Here is a 14,405-nt window from a genome sequence, read left to right as displayed (position 1 = left end):
CTCGAAAGTCAATCCTTCTCGGTGGTATATATGATCGCCCTGCGCGCCTGATGATGGGTGCGGAATCTCTCGTTGAAGCATCCCATGCTCCTGCTTCAAGTACAGACTCTGCCTTGCCGTACGACTTGACCGCCACGCCACCACTTTCACGTTCGAAGCAAACGTTGCTCAATACAACTCAGAAGACTATCAGACGATCAGCAACATACAAGACGACCTCACTCTATCACCTCGTGATCAAGCACAAATCCAGCCAAGATGCCTTTCTGCAAAGTAATCGGATACATGTACCCAGGCATATTTCCGCCTGAGGTCGGCATGGTGATCGAAGACAACTTCAACGGCACTGACCTCCTCGTCTTCCGACAACTCAACTCCAAGATCCGCGACAATTTCCAGGAGAAGTGGCTAGACGCCTTCTTCACAAATAGAACCCACGTCTACTCCTATCATGGTCTTCGCGCCCTACTAGACATCACCAAGCAACCAACTCTTGTACGGGAGATGAAGGAGATCACGTTATGTGTCCTCGACTTGGACCATATATCGGCCCCGAGAAATAACCCGGGCCAGTTCTCCAAGCACCAGAAGGCCGATGGGCGCAAGATGCTGGCAGCCTGGGGGAGACAAAGGCGAAGTCTCCGCCGCTACGACACTGAGACCAGATTCCTACAAGATATCTTCTTCAACTTGCAGAAATTGGGCATTATCGTCTCGGTTCGGCTTGCAGACGAGTGGAGAGATTCGGGCGATGCTGGAAACTTGCTGCGGAAGGCACTGGGTCGAGATACTGTCAGGACAATCGGTACTCCACTCGATACAGCGCAGCTTGTCAAAGGCCCTTGTGAGGGTCCTGCTAAGACCCTGCTCGAGTCACTGATCCTGACCGGATATCCTATCCAGCAACTCGACCTCGCGTGTCCTTACGACAACACTGGACTCACGTGCAAGAGCTTCGACCTTTCGCGGCGCGTGCTGAGCAATCGCGGGCTAGCCTTTGCCCATTTGACGCATCTTTCGATCAAGTTCGATCCGAAACTGTTCGTTGAGCTCCCGAAAGATATCGCGAACGTGGCAACCTGCTTCAGAGACTTACCCCGGCTGCGGGCCCTCGACATCGGTGTGGCGTACGACAAAGGCTTCATGAATCTACAAGGCTATATCATGCCCATGCTCGACTGCTTTCCCTTGCACCAGATTGAGAGTTTGACCCTGCATGGCGCGTATGCGACGGCTGGGGAGTACATCACCATGCTGGATCGAGCAAGACTGAGTCTCGAAAGCCTCGATATGTGTGGGTGTGATGTTACCGCCTTCGACTGCTGGTCCGGTGTTTTCCGTTGGGCGCAAGGCAAGATGGGGGTGTTGCGTTGCTTGGAGGTCAGGGACATCGGGCACGTCTTCAGGGGGATCTATGAGTATGGCGAGAAAGATTCTCGGCCCGTGTGCTGGGATGGGCTTGTTAAAGTCTCGCAGGGTCTGCGGATGTTGAGCGATAGACCTCGCTATCAGCCGCATGAGGAGTAGAGCGATGCTGCTGTCGTTCTTTCATGATCACTATGTGGGCGTTGCCAATGCTCTTGTGAGAACTGTACTTGTGGATTTATCAGGAGGGCACATCTGCTGTGCCGTCACAAAGCACGTATGTAAACATCTTGACTGAAGACAGTTGGAAATGCTGTCATAAATTGCCCGCTCACACCATGGCAATATTTCGTCTCCCTCTTAGCGATGACGAACTCATTCAATTATTCGAACGAGGACGTGGACACCGCCGAATGGCATTGCCTGCGTGAGTTCGTTCATGAGACGTGGGCGACGGAAGTGTCCTCGTGGAGCATTTGTGGCACTGCTGTCCTCACTTACTGCTCCCACTAGCTCGCTGACCAATATGAGAGTTCTCGTTGGCTGATATGGTCCGCATGGGGTTTAGGTTTTGTCCTCAAGAAATCAATATATCGAGGCATCTATATTAGTTCTCGCATGTCTTTGTTATTGCCTACATGCGTGTATGATGTCTCGTCTATACAGCCAATATATTCACAAAGCACAAGTAGTTCGGCAACCATCATCAAGCAAGTATGGCGCCAAGTCTGGCTGTGAGCCTAATCCAAGCAGACGTTCTGCCGAACTTCCCTCCTGAGATCTGTTCGCTGGTTGAGGGATACCTCGACCAGTCGGACCTCCTTTCACTTCGGCAGATGAATCGCCGTCTCCGCCATTACCTTCAGGAGAAGTGGCTAGAGGCGTTCTTCAGGAAGTGGACTCACGTGTTCTCCTATCACGGTCTCTCAACGCTCTTGCAGATTGTGGCCCGGCCGGAGATGGCTAAGCGATTAAAGAGTATCGAATTTCGAGTTCTAGATTTTCCGGAACCCGGAAAGGACCCACGCAGAGACACAGAGGCGGAGACAGCTCGTATGGCTATGAATGCGGCGTGGGAGATGCAGGAACTTCGTCTTAGACGTGGAGGTTGCGGCGCCAGGAAACTGAAAAAGATCTTCACTGCCCTAGTGAGACATGGTGTGGTCATTCCGGTCACCATCGACGATGATTGCCTGGAGGCAAACGAGAGAATCCTGCGAACGGCCTTCGGTCGCAAGGTATTGACGACCATGGGAGGGGACCCAGAACGATATCTACTTTGGCGCGAGCACGATCGTGGCAGCTGTGACGAAGTCGGCTGTGCCGTCATGACCGCCATCGCTGCTACCCAGTATCCGGTCGAAAATCTCCGCTTCCCCTGTCGGTTATCCAACGTAGGTATAGGACGTCTGACCTTGGGGCTCGAGTCCTCGATCTCAAAGGCCTGCAGCACAGCGTTGTCAAATCTGTCCAGCCTTGACTTGACCCTGGACCCACACATGTTTTTCGATGAGCGGAATGACTGGACTGGAAATGTCTTCCATCTTCGCAGCCTGCCCGCGCTGCAACATCTTCGCCTCTCTCTTGCGCATCCTGCCTGTGCTGACGCATCGCCGCGTGGCCTGACGAGAATGATGAATTGCTTTCCCATGAAGCAGATCCGCACGCTCGTGTTAGGCAATACATACGGAGAGCCGAAGGATTACATCAGCATGCTGGCTAAGGCTAAGCACAGCCTTCGCAAGCTGAGACTCGTCGCGTTTGATGTCCTGTTTGGCGGCTGTTGGTCGACCATTTTCAGATGGTTAGGCCAGAACCTGGAATTGGCAGATTTATGGCTAGAAGATGTGGGCCACCCGATGCTTGGCCTGTACGTATGTAGGGGAGCAGCTGAGGCGAATGCTCACGAGTGTAATCATTTCATTGGGGCTGCAGTCGTACGCGACGGTCTACGCAGCTTGGTCGATCGACCGGGTTACGCATTTCCGTCAAAACCAGAAGCGTAGGACAGAACGGCAGCTGCGCCGTTCGATGCCCAAACAGATTTGCATCAAGAGTGTCGGTAGCATGTCGAAGTGGCTCCGTGGTGTTGTACAAACCGCGAGCAGAGATCTTTGCTCAACTGTCAAATATAGCACCGAATGCAGCGATCTTCCTACTCTCCATACCATACACCACCTCCTGTGTCACTTTGGGGTTACTGATGATCATGACAGCCTCCGCATGAACTTGCTGAACGAAGGCATAAGTCAAGGCCACGAGATTCGGAGTGCCCGTCTTCTTCGTGTCGATGATGAGTGCGTTGCTGTCCGCTCGCAGAACGTTCCTCATGATGTCCTTCCCGTACGTCGTCTCAGGGGATCTGGCACTCCATATGACTCGCATCGGATGATCCGGATGCACGTTCAAGAACGAAAGACATGGTCCAATGCCCGACCCCGTTGCAACAACCACTATGGGTCGGAATAACGACGATAGACGCATGACTCCAATGGTCGGTGCTCCTCGCACCCAAAAATGCTTCGGTGGAGTCTGGATCATGCCTTTGGTGAAGTCGCCAACACGACTGATGACCACGCTGTACCCTTTCTCGACGTCCGCTCGGCTCTCTGATACATCAGGGATCGTCGCAAATCCATGACACTCGATCAGAGGATTGTGCGCCAGACGAATGCCACGACATGTTGGCAATTGTCTGTCGGCGAAATGCAGCTGGGTCGCGTGGTCGGAAAGCTTTGTAGCATTCACGGCAAGGCGTTTTAGCCGAAGCCAAGGATAGAGGAGGCAACATGTAATGGCGATCAAGAACCAGAAAGTCGGCAAATGTATCAACGCGGTGCCCAAAGGACGCCCGAGATTATGTGTGTCTGCTGTCGCAATGGTCAAGATCTGTGCCCACACAAGACCAACTGCAATCCAACCGCCAAATCTATGGGACAACTCCCATATATCGTGATATTGCCGTCGTATCGCCGGGTGAGAGACCAGGATCAGGATCGTGAAGATTACTAATATGGCTGCCGATATTGCTGCTACTGCTTTGCTCTGAACGTTGCTTCCTTCGAACTGCTGTACGACCAGGACAGTGTAGTACATGTACCATAGCAGCGCACTAATAGCCGAACCCGAGTGAATCCCACCATTGTTGTAAGCCATCTTTGCAGCGATGCGACGTATTGCAAGGGGTGTATTGACTGGTATTGCGCATAATAGATGGAATAGCAGATTGATGACATGCTCCTGGCGCATGAGGACCGCAGCCAGAAGGTTGGCTCCAACCGCAGTTGCGGCTTGACTGTAGCTGAAGGAGCCCGGTTGGCGGACTGATCGTGCAATCATACACAGTATGACTACCACATTCGTCACCAGCAAGATGACCATGAGTCGTCGATAGAATGTAAATGTCTTGAATCTTGTCTCGTTTATAAGAGATTTGCCCGATGTTGTTGGAAGTGGATGTACCCGCTGGAGTGCTATCAGGTATATGCTATTGGCAATGTGATTTGAAAAGTCCTGGCCCTGGTTAGACGAGACATCTGTAAAGTCCTTTTCGTTTAGCGTGGTAGCTTCGCTGAAGATGTTGGCCGAGCTGCTCTTTTCTAGTGGACGTAGGTGTACTTTCGAGGGACATATGATCTGGCCCTCGAGTTGCCAACCCAGTGATGTCGTCTGCAAGGAATCCTTCAACGACGTTGACGAGAACGAATCTGACCGTCGCTGTCCCCCACCCGGCGGGAAAAGTATGCTCTGGTGAGGATCAGAAGTGCCGACCGTGTGCAAGATCCGTGTGACTACAGCGCAAGACCTGCAAGGCTGTTGTAGCGAAACGCTATCTGGTGATAAACATGTCTCTGAAATTGGCTTACGGGTTGGCTCTCGCCAACAGTGCGACCATGTATGACCGTCGTGGATATGGTAGCAGCTTTGTTGCTTAGAGCTGACTTCATGGTCGAGCGCCATTGTTAGGGTTCCTCGAATATCGCTTGGTGTAGCGTCTGTGGCTCCGGCTAGCAGCTGAGACCCTAGGCCGAACGTTTGCGCAAATAGCTGCAGTGACTCGAGAAGTACTTAGACCTGCCTAGGCCCGTACATCTCAGGAGTATACGCTCGATGACAGCGAGGGAGCAAGACTAGTAAGGTTCTGATATAGTCAGGAAGATTGGGATGAAGAAAGGAAAGAGATCCGTTAGGAAGAAAGTAAAATATAAACAACTCAGCGCAGATAGAGATGTAACCTTGAAAGAAGACCAAGCAGCCCGGTAAAGGCGGCCTAGTATGCTGCCGACGATGTCGAATGGGACAGCGTACGGCTGAACGCGGACATGAACCAACACTCCTCGATAGTGTGTGCCGGAGCGCTTGCCCAACAGTACCTGGGTCAACGTACTGGAAAGGTTAAAAACCAACATCTGATGTGCAGTCACCAAAGCCCAGTCCGCGTCTATGGCGATCGTCGGCTAGCTCGTGACATTTGGAGAAGCCAGCTACCTTTAACAGCAGGTGCCGCTGATTTGGTCCTGACAGCTTGGGTGTACAGCGTGGGAAGCCATGAGCCAGATCGAGGACCCGAGATCCACAGTGCGATCGATGAGAGCGTTCGGGGCTTTGCTATGCCTGTTGGATCATTGTGGCCGCAGCGTATATTCCTTGCTACAAGTATTGCATTCGCGTTCTCTAGGTGTACTCTTAAACGCTGAGCAGCTCTTGTGAGCAAAGGCTACTGCATGTTGGCCAAGCCATGCATATTGCAAGATGAGCTCGCGTGGTATTAGTGCGCGAAAATCATCTCAGCCTTCCAGGGTGAGGCTGGAGTGACTTGGCCTATTGGCTCTGATTGTAGCCCAGACAGCTCGATAGTATCGCAGGATCCCGTTCTTGGCCGTCGCCGCCGCCATCACCGGTCCACCATCAGCCCAATATGAGCGTTGAAAGCCATTCGATAAGCTGTAGGCCGAGGTGAGGAACATCGAAGGCATGCAACGGGCAGCTGACATGCAGTACCGATCAGCGCTGACTCGTTAACATCCGTGATGACAAGCAAGCACTCTGATAGATTGGGCGGTTCTTGTCGAAGGATCTCGAGGGTGGTCGAAGCCCTGCTGGAAGGACTGCGGCTGGCGGAGAGACTCTACGCTAAGCCGCTTGCGCCATCCCCGACATGGCGTTCTTCTGTGCGCTTCGCGTCCCTCAATAATCTGCACATCTGTACTTCGGGCGCAGCTCCTGAACGCCGACGAGCATGTCCGCAGTCTGCTTTTGGCAACCAAGCATGGAGGCTGGTCCTGCTATGGGACACCCGTAGGTCCTCATGGTTGGCGCACTATGCAAGCCCGCCCACCCATGGACAAGGGAGATTAGACGCCGCAGCCAAATAAATGGCCATGAAGCTGTTCCTAGACCAAGGAAAGGATCACGCACCTAAGGGGACGCAGATTGGGTTCGCGTCTACTGCGATAGTCATGCCGATCCGCCGAGGAAAGGCAGAAGTCAGTGAGAGGTCCAACAGATCGTGATCCTATGTGGAAACCGATCTAGGTTAGGCATCATTAAGATCCATGCAGCCCTTGCACGATCGCTGCCACGAGATACCTACATACACTAGATCACTATCTTGATAAGAGCTCACGTTCCAGGGCATGAATTATCCCAGGACTGATGGTCACTGGTCACACGGAGCACAATCAGTCTAATATCATCCACCCCATTCAACGGCTTAAACCTTGTGGCAAGTTCGGTATATGTTCCTGCCTACTCACTGCTTTCTGAAAGGCCGGCACGTGAGCGAGATCCTTCTTATCCCACATTCGACGACTACGCGGTAATTCTCGGTATCATCTGGACCTGTTCGGAATTCAAGTCATTGCACTGGTCCAGCGTATCGAAAGTGTATCCGAGTCGCGAAATATCTATCCCCGGCGGACAGTCCCTTACGCTTGACTTGAACCAGGGCTAATACACAGCCTTGGCGAGGGCGTCGCAAACAATCCTTCAGGGAGGAACAAAGCTGAACATGCAAGTCATGACGGGAGCAATAGCAGATCTCGGCAGAAACGAATCTCAGCCCTTACGCATCTGCTTTACTATGGCAAATACTGTGCTAGACCTCCTCAGATGGCTGGACGCGCGTTTACGATCGTCTGCCACTATGGTCGTTCGCCGCGTACCAGAAACGCAGGGCTTGAGGCATTTGTACGTTGATCATAAGATCGCCGCCACCACCACAATGCGACCCCCGACAGCCACTGACTGAGCCGCAGTGATCTCATGGCAGAGACAGTGACTGCTGCGCACCCACATGAAACGAGGGATAAGTCGGCCGATCTGCAGACTGATCTAGTTAGCTTCACTTTGTCTGGTTCATACGACCCAAACATACCGGTAAGTCACGTACGGCTGTAAAATAGAGGAACTAGAACTCACCATATCTCCAGATACTAATCGATGCTGAAGACCACTGTCGATTCGTTACTCACAACAAAGCAACCCGGCTAGTGGACTTGCTCGCTGCCGTTTTTGAACCAGGCTGTACAGTGTGTCTACATCTTCCGAATGACGTCCTCTACCCAGTGCTGGTGCTTGGCATACTGGCTGCTCGAGCGCAATGGACTGGTACAAACCCAGCCTACACTGCACCCGAGCTCGAGCACCACTTTCGGGTGTCCAAGACCAAGTATGTGATCACGATTGCGGAATGTCTGGAGACAGTACGCATAGCTGTACGAGCTAGTGGGACTGATGCTGAGGTCATTTTCTTCACGGATCTGCTAAGCGATTGTTATCAACACGACGAGATCCGGGGGCACTCACCGAGATGCTGTCACTCTCTAGGTGCATCTCCGCGGGCGATTAGGACACTTTGCGACATCATTGAACAGGTTCGAAAGAGTGGCCCTGCCATCGACAGTTCCAAGCCATTACCAGACGACATTGCAGCACTCATGCAGACTTCCGGAACCACTGGTCTTCCAAAGATGGCCGCTCGTACCCACAGATCTATGGTACATGAGCTTGCTGCTATTGCGGATGACGATAGTCTCAAGAACTATCAGGTCCGTCGACTCTTCTGCACCCCTATCTTCCATGCCTTCTCAGCGCCAGAAATGATCTTCAACGCGCTCCGGCTCGGTCGACCTAGTTACTTCATGCGACGATACGACGAGACATTTGCACACAAAATCTCGCTGTACCGCATCACGGAGACCTTCGGCCCACCAGCGATGCTCCTGAGGCTCATCAATAAAGTCAACGATCATCATCTGCTGCAGTCTTTACGATACGTTGCGTATGGTGGGGCACCATTAGGGCCCGAGCTGCGCAGGAAATTTCTTGGTCTTTTCGAGAATAAACCACGCTTGATACCTGTCTATGGCATGACGGAAGGGGGCTGGTATACGACTCTCAAGGATCTAGAGAATGACGATACTGGGTCAGTCGGTAGATCAATCCCTGGCTACGACATTCGCATCGACGAGCGCGCTGGTGACAGCATGAACGGATGTAGGACTGGCGAGCTCCTCGTTCGAGGGCCACCCATGATGCAGTCATATTTAGGTAATGAGAAGGCGACCACTGATGCCTTCCAAGACGAGTGGTTCAAGACTGGCGACATTGGATATTTTGAAGATGGTAGAGTCTACCTCATTGATCGGATTAAGGAGATGATCAAGGTCAATAGCTGGCAGGTCTCGCCGACTGAAGTTCAAAATGCACTGCTAGAAAGTGACGCAGTGGCAGAAGCCGCCGTCTTCGGCATTGGATATGGTGTTGAGGAGCACCCGGTGGCGTGCGTCGTCCCGAGGGGAACTTCTTCTGCAGACGAGCTCAAAGCTCACCTGCGAACAAGGCTCACAGGCTATAAGGTCAATCATACCGAGATTCGATTTGTGAAGGATATACCCAAGAACTCAGCAGGGAAGATACAGAAGCAAATTTTGAGAGAGCAGGTCTTGCGGGACATAAAATCGTGATGAGTCCAGATAGCATCTAGAAATGCACAACGCTCTGCTCTTCGTCGCACCAACCCTCGTGATCGCTGCGGTCGTCTCTACACTGAGAGCCGGCTCTAGCCGATCGGGCCGCACCAAGGCCCGCACCTTCCCATGTCACTAGACTTTGACTTCTACTCCACCCTCGATGCGCGTCACTTGTTGATCGAATGTCGGCTCGGTGTCATGTTGGGATGTGCGGAAGGAGATGTAGGATGAGAGGAGGATGTGAATCAGCATGAGCGACATGGAGATCATACCAATACAAAGCTTGTCACTGGACAATGCACCGGATGAAGGCACATCAATACGCGGAATCGTGACGCTTTCATGGCCATACTCTTCTTCAACGCGACAATGTGCTCTCCTGATAGCGGATCTGGACTTTCGATTGCGAGCGAAGAAAGGTCAGGTGCGCGTCAGGTTCACAGCAGCAAGCGCAGAAGCGATTGCAAAGGCCCACATTGGCATTGGCGATGAGGTCGTGCTGCAATTGCAAGGCGCGAAATGGGCACAGGATATCGAGGTAACGCGCACACCGGGCAGAAGTGTAGACGGGGAGTTGCTGTACCGGAATAGGCTAGGCCTCACACTCGCTAAGGCAGACGGAAGTATCGAAATTGATATCAATGCGACCACGCCTCCGCGCGTTACCGAGCAGCTGGAGAACGTGATTACGGCGACACCATTGCGACGCACCGTGCAGACTGTACGTTCGAGCTTCAACGGTTCCCTAGACAGTCCACCAACCTATAGCTCTCCACCTTTTGCTCAACGGCAGCGCCTGTCTAGCAACACCTTTCTCGGTTCTGGTTACGACCCTTTCTTTGACGTCGATCTAGACGTTGAGCACCCTGCTAAACGGCAAAGGACGTCCTTTGGAACTATCGGACAGTGGCGATACGCGGAAGGCTCGCCATCCCCAGAAGAATCTTTGTTTGATGGCGATGTGACTGGCGAGGTTATTAGAGGCAACGACGAAATGCTCGAAGTTGCTCAAGATACACTCGGCGAGGCTCGAATAATCCTCGTACATGCTCCTGGAGTTGCTGAAGTTGTGCAACCAGAAGATGCCATGCAAATCGACAGCGTAAGCTTGCTAGACCAGGCCACAGCCTTGAATTCAGACGTGTCGTTGTTGCCTGATATATCACCAACCTCAGTAATACCCGACATACTACCTATCACAATACCTGCGCTACAGCCCTCTGAGCTACATGCATCTCACCTAAAACTGTCAATACCTGGTCCGCATATCACGTCGGCCGAGGAAGAAGTCGCGCCTTCGACTCCTCTGCTGCAAGCTGTGCCAAACTCTGCACTGCCAAACCCTTCACCATTTGCTAGTAAGACTACGCTCACTCACGCTGCCCGAACTGATGATGACTCTGCTCCAACAGAAGAGATCGTCAGCACGGTCACATCGCCAGTCGGATTCTCACAACCAGGCAAACAGGACGAAGGTAGCACGATAGTTGAGGGAGCTGCGGACCTCATCATCAATGGTCTCGAGCCGGGAAAGTCGGGTGCTCTGCAAGAAGCTATTTCCGACGCAGCTGAAAGTGGTGGACAGGCTGCAGCTTCTATTACGACTGTCGCTCGCGATGACCTCTTTGCTGCTCCATCAACACCCATCAAGCTTCCTGGTCAGGCATTCGGCTTTGACGGCTCATCTTCAGCAAAGTCCGAAGCTCGTATTACGCCGCAATCTGAGCGCGAGCGAGTCATGGCGCAGACCTTTAGGAGCTTATTCGGGTTTGCGAAAGCACCTATGGAGCAGACCAAGGCTGCTCAGCGGTCCCCAAGTCCCGCACCCCAAGTCCAAGGGCCCAAGGGTGTATCTGTTGACGGACATGACTTCAATCCTGGATCTGTGAGTCTAATAAGCACACGCAGCAAGCATAGTCTGTCGCAGTCGCCGCTACCGCTCGATCATAATGCTTCCGCGCAAACGAGAGGCATTACCGGTGCAGATGCGGAGATGTTCCAAGCAGCTGCGACAGAAGCATCGGCCAGCCAGGTCCAGCGTGGTGTCCCGATTGACTCCATTTCGGACTTCACTCAAGACCTCTCGCAAGATCTAGCAAAACATGGTGCACGTGGTCTTGACGATAGCATGGTTGCAGACACAGCTTCAAGCGCCCCAGAAGTAATCGATCTTCTCTCAAGCTCAGACATTGAGGGACAGGTAGGGGACGAGGAAGAACATGTGGCAGAGGATGAGCAGGTAGAAGACGAAGAGATCGAAGACGGGCAAGCAGATGACGGTCGTTATGTTGAAACGTACAAGAGAAAGCTTGACCCCAAGCTGGGACACTTGGAGGCACTAGCTGACTTTACTGAAGCGGACGACTCGGTCCTGAGCGATCGAGACGAAGCGACGACATACGAGACGAACGAGCTCTCTACGCAGCAGGATTACATGGCTGCCACACAGCACGAGGATGGCACTATTCAGAGTCCTTTCATACCAGATTCTTATGAAGATGATCAGATAGACAGCTCGTCGCAACAAGCTTCTGATGCAAGGCTTCCCGCTCGAACGTCTCACTTTGCGGACAAGTCAGTCACACAATCTGCGTCACGCAGCGATGTATACAGTGAGCGGCCGCTGGGGGAAGCTCTTCAAAGCATGGAAGGTGGAGAGTCCTTGGGGGCTACAGATCACAGTCTCTCCTCCGATGATGATATTGAGCAACGGAGATCTAATTTGAAGTCTCCACCACCGCAGTCGGTAGATCAGGAAGATTTGCAAGATCTAGACGAGCTTGGAGCCGTGTCTCCTGGGAGCCCGGCTCGCGACGATATGTCACAATGGCCACCAGTCGCCAGCTCACATCCGACAGAAATCGTTGAGCTTGCCTCGTCCTCACCGGTTCCACTGATGGACACCGACCACATCGCTGATGGTGTCAACGAGACGACTGGAATGTCTGCCACCAATGTCGCTCAAAGCCCTGCCTTTGACGACTTGATGGTGATCGATGCCGGCGGTGATCCCGCACCGAAACTATATGACGTACATACACCTCGCCGGTTCTCTGTGGAGTTTCAAGTGAGCGAATTCGCATCGCAAGCTGAAATCAGATCCAAAACGTTCGAGTATGACGATGTGGAGCAAACAACACTCCCGAAGATTGATGAGTATCAGGCTATTGAGTTCCGTCGGGCACCGCCAGCTGTGTCAGATGACGGGGATCAGATTGTAGTGCAGTCCTCTTCGCCTCCAGTCGATGATACTCTGCCACGTCACGGCAGTCTTCATGAAGCAACGGCCACCTTCGAGGAGTTGGCGATTCCAGCGAATCAAGATCAAATCGGATCATCCTCATCAATACCGCAAGTGAACGAGCTTCTAGACGAGCATGACGCCCATTCCAGCCCTATCGAGCCAGCTCAAGGCCTGCAACTGCCTACTCAGGTACATCGACCTGTACAATATTCGTCACTGCCTCCTACACCGATAGAGTCACAATCTCGAACAGACCACGACTTTTCGTCTACTGTCGACGACGTGCAGCGGAGACTACAAAGCAGCGCTCTACCACATACGCCGCAGCTCACTCAGAAGGAATCGGATCTGCAAGTGTACGAACAGCCAACTAATATCCAGGACTCGGACATACCTTCGTTGATGGACGAACATACGTTGGCGGAGCAGGAAGTGCATGAGATGCAGATCGAAGAAGTTGAGACCATTGCTCTAGATGTAGGACTGCATGGCGATGCACCAAAGGGCGACCTAATGGATCTAGATGTGAGCAATGGGCTCGGAATCGGCCAGTCCGTGGACAAGGCCTTGCTAGGAGGCAGTGATCAAGGCATCGAGGATGACGTAAGCCTTGTTGAGCCGGAAGCTCAGACACCGGAGATTCAAGGGCCCGCAGAGGCTTCATTGCACGAGGCTCGCGATGATCCGCTGAGCGGCGGCGTGGTCGACAAGGAGGAGCACTTGGAAGGTACTGAGGCCAACTGCGTACCTACAGAGCTTCAGCTCCTACCGAAAGATACGCACGCACCTGCCGAGCTACGCGAGAGGAAGACGACTGCCCGGAAGTCGTTGAAGAGTCGCTTGAGCAACGTGCCCGACGTCATCTCAGCATGGTTCTCGCCAAAGGGATCTGGTAATGGGGGTTTAGCGGGGACGACGACAGCGACCTCAGTGGCCAAACGGGCGAGCAAGCAAGCTCCGGGTCACGATGTACATGATTTGACGAAGGACCATCAGGCTGGAACCGAGCACACTGGATCGTCGCACACAAGTGATGGCGTGCTTACCACCATGGCCTATTTTACTTCTCTGTCGGATCTGCATCGGAAGCTAAATATGTCTAGCCAAGACTTCCACGGGGCCAACACTGTCGATGTCCTTGCTGTCGCAGCGGATAGCACTAAGGCGCCGGAACGAGCGAAAGGTGGACCTCGAGACTACTACACGATCTTTCGTGTCATGGACACATCTCTAGACTCAAACACAGCTGTGAGGGTTGAGGTATTCCGCCCTTGGAAGGCCGTACTGCCCGTTGCTGAGGTCGGCGATGTGATCCTATTGCGATCGTTCACCATTAAGTCCAGAAAGCGGCAGCCTTATCTCCTTTCTACGGATGCAAGTGCCTGGTGCGTCTGGCGGTACGCAGAAGGTCACAAAGAGATGGGCGAGGATACACGACCTGTGTGGGCTCATAAACATTCCGAGAGCCACACCGGCGAAGTGCGCGAGGAGATCAAAGGTCCTCCAGTCGAGCTTGGAGCAGAAGAACGCCGGCATGCGGATGCTCTGCGCAATTGGTGGATGACAGCTCATGCAAACGGACGTGGCAATGATTCACACGATGTAGAGGATGAGCGTACGCATGAAGGTCTCACAGGAGAGGTAGCAAAGCTATAGTGATGCAGCTGCCTTCAAGGCAATTTATGAATGAAAACTGTAACGGTAGACCTTTGCTTATCAATCCTTGACCTGATCTACTCGGCTGCACTTCGGCAAATGAGTCGACCAATGAGAACCTGAGCGTTCCTGCATCGTTCCACTTCTGCTATTGAATATATGTTCCT

The 14,405-nt window shown here is 52.8% G+C and overlaps 5 protein-coding genes across 5 annotated transcripts; 4 read left to right on the top strand and 1 right to left on the bottom strand.

Annotated features, from left to right (window-relative positions):
• Window positions 1-258: 258 nt before the first annotated feature.
• Window positions 259-1,527, top strand: LTS14_000239 (uncharacterized protein; the record flags this gene model as incomplete). The annotated part of the gene is made up of 1 exon (XM_064832953.1): window positions 259-1,527. One exon carries the CDS (start codon window positions 259-261, stop codon window positions 1,525-1,527), a length of 1,269 nt encoding a protein of 422 aa, XP_064699222.1.
• A 554-nt stretch (window positions 1,528-2,081) lies between these two features.
• On the top strand, window positions 2,082-3,371 carry LTS14_000238 (uncharacterized protein; the record flags this gene model as incomplete). Its single annotated transcript, XM_064832952.1, has 1 exon — window positions 2,082-3,371. One exon carries the CDS (start codon window positions 2,082-2,084, stop codon window positions 3,369-3,371), a length of 1,290 nt encoding a protein of 429 aa, XP_064699221.1.
• Window positions 3,372-3,483: 112 nt separating this feature from the next.
• Window positions 3,484-5,260, bottom strand: LTS14_000237 (uncharacterized protein; the record flags this gene model as incomplete). The annotated part of the gene is made up of 2 exons (XM_064832951.1): window positions 3,484-5,170; window positions 5,232-5,260. 2 exons carry the CDS (start codon window positions 5,258-5,260, stop codon window positions 3,484-3,486), a joined length of 1,716 nt encoding a protein of 571 aa, XP_064699220.1.
• A 2,187-nt stretch (window positions 5,261-7,447) lies between these two features.
• Window positions 7,448-9,332, top strand: LTS14_000236 (uncharacterized protein; the record flags this gene model as incomplete). The annotated part of the gene is made up of 3 exons (XM_064832950.1): window positions 7,448-7,554; window positions 7,623-7,743; window positions 7,797-9,332. The coding sequence occupies 3 exons, from the start codon at window positions 7,448-7,450 to the stop codon at window positions 9,330-9,332; spliced, it is 1,764 nt and encodes a 587-aa protein (XP_064699219.1).
• A 256-nt stretch (window positions 9,333-9,588) lies between these two features.
• Window positions 9,589-14,238, top strand: LTS14_000235 (uncharacterized protein; the record flags this gene model as incomplete). The annotated part of the gene is made up of 1 exon (XM_064832949.1): window positions 9,589-14,238. One exon carries the CDS (start codon window positions 9,589-9,591, stop codon window positions 14,236-14,238), a length of 4,650 nt encoding a protein of 1,549 aa, XP_064699218.1.
• Between the last annotated feature and the right edge of the window lie 167 nt (window positions 14,239-14,405).

The sequence above is a fragment of the Recurvomyces mirabilis genome (assembly GCF_035927965.1).
Source record: "Recurvomyces mirabilis strain CCFEE 5264 chromosome Unknown scaffold_1, whole genome shotgun sequence".
NCBI classification, from domain to species: Eukaryota; Fungi; Ascomycota; class Dothideomycetes; order Mycosphaerellales; family Teratosphaeriaceae; genus Recurvomyces; species Recurvomyces mirabilis.
Note: the sequence above shows the minus strand (reverse complement) of the source record. Positions and strands in the feature narration are given on the sequence as shown.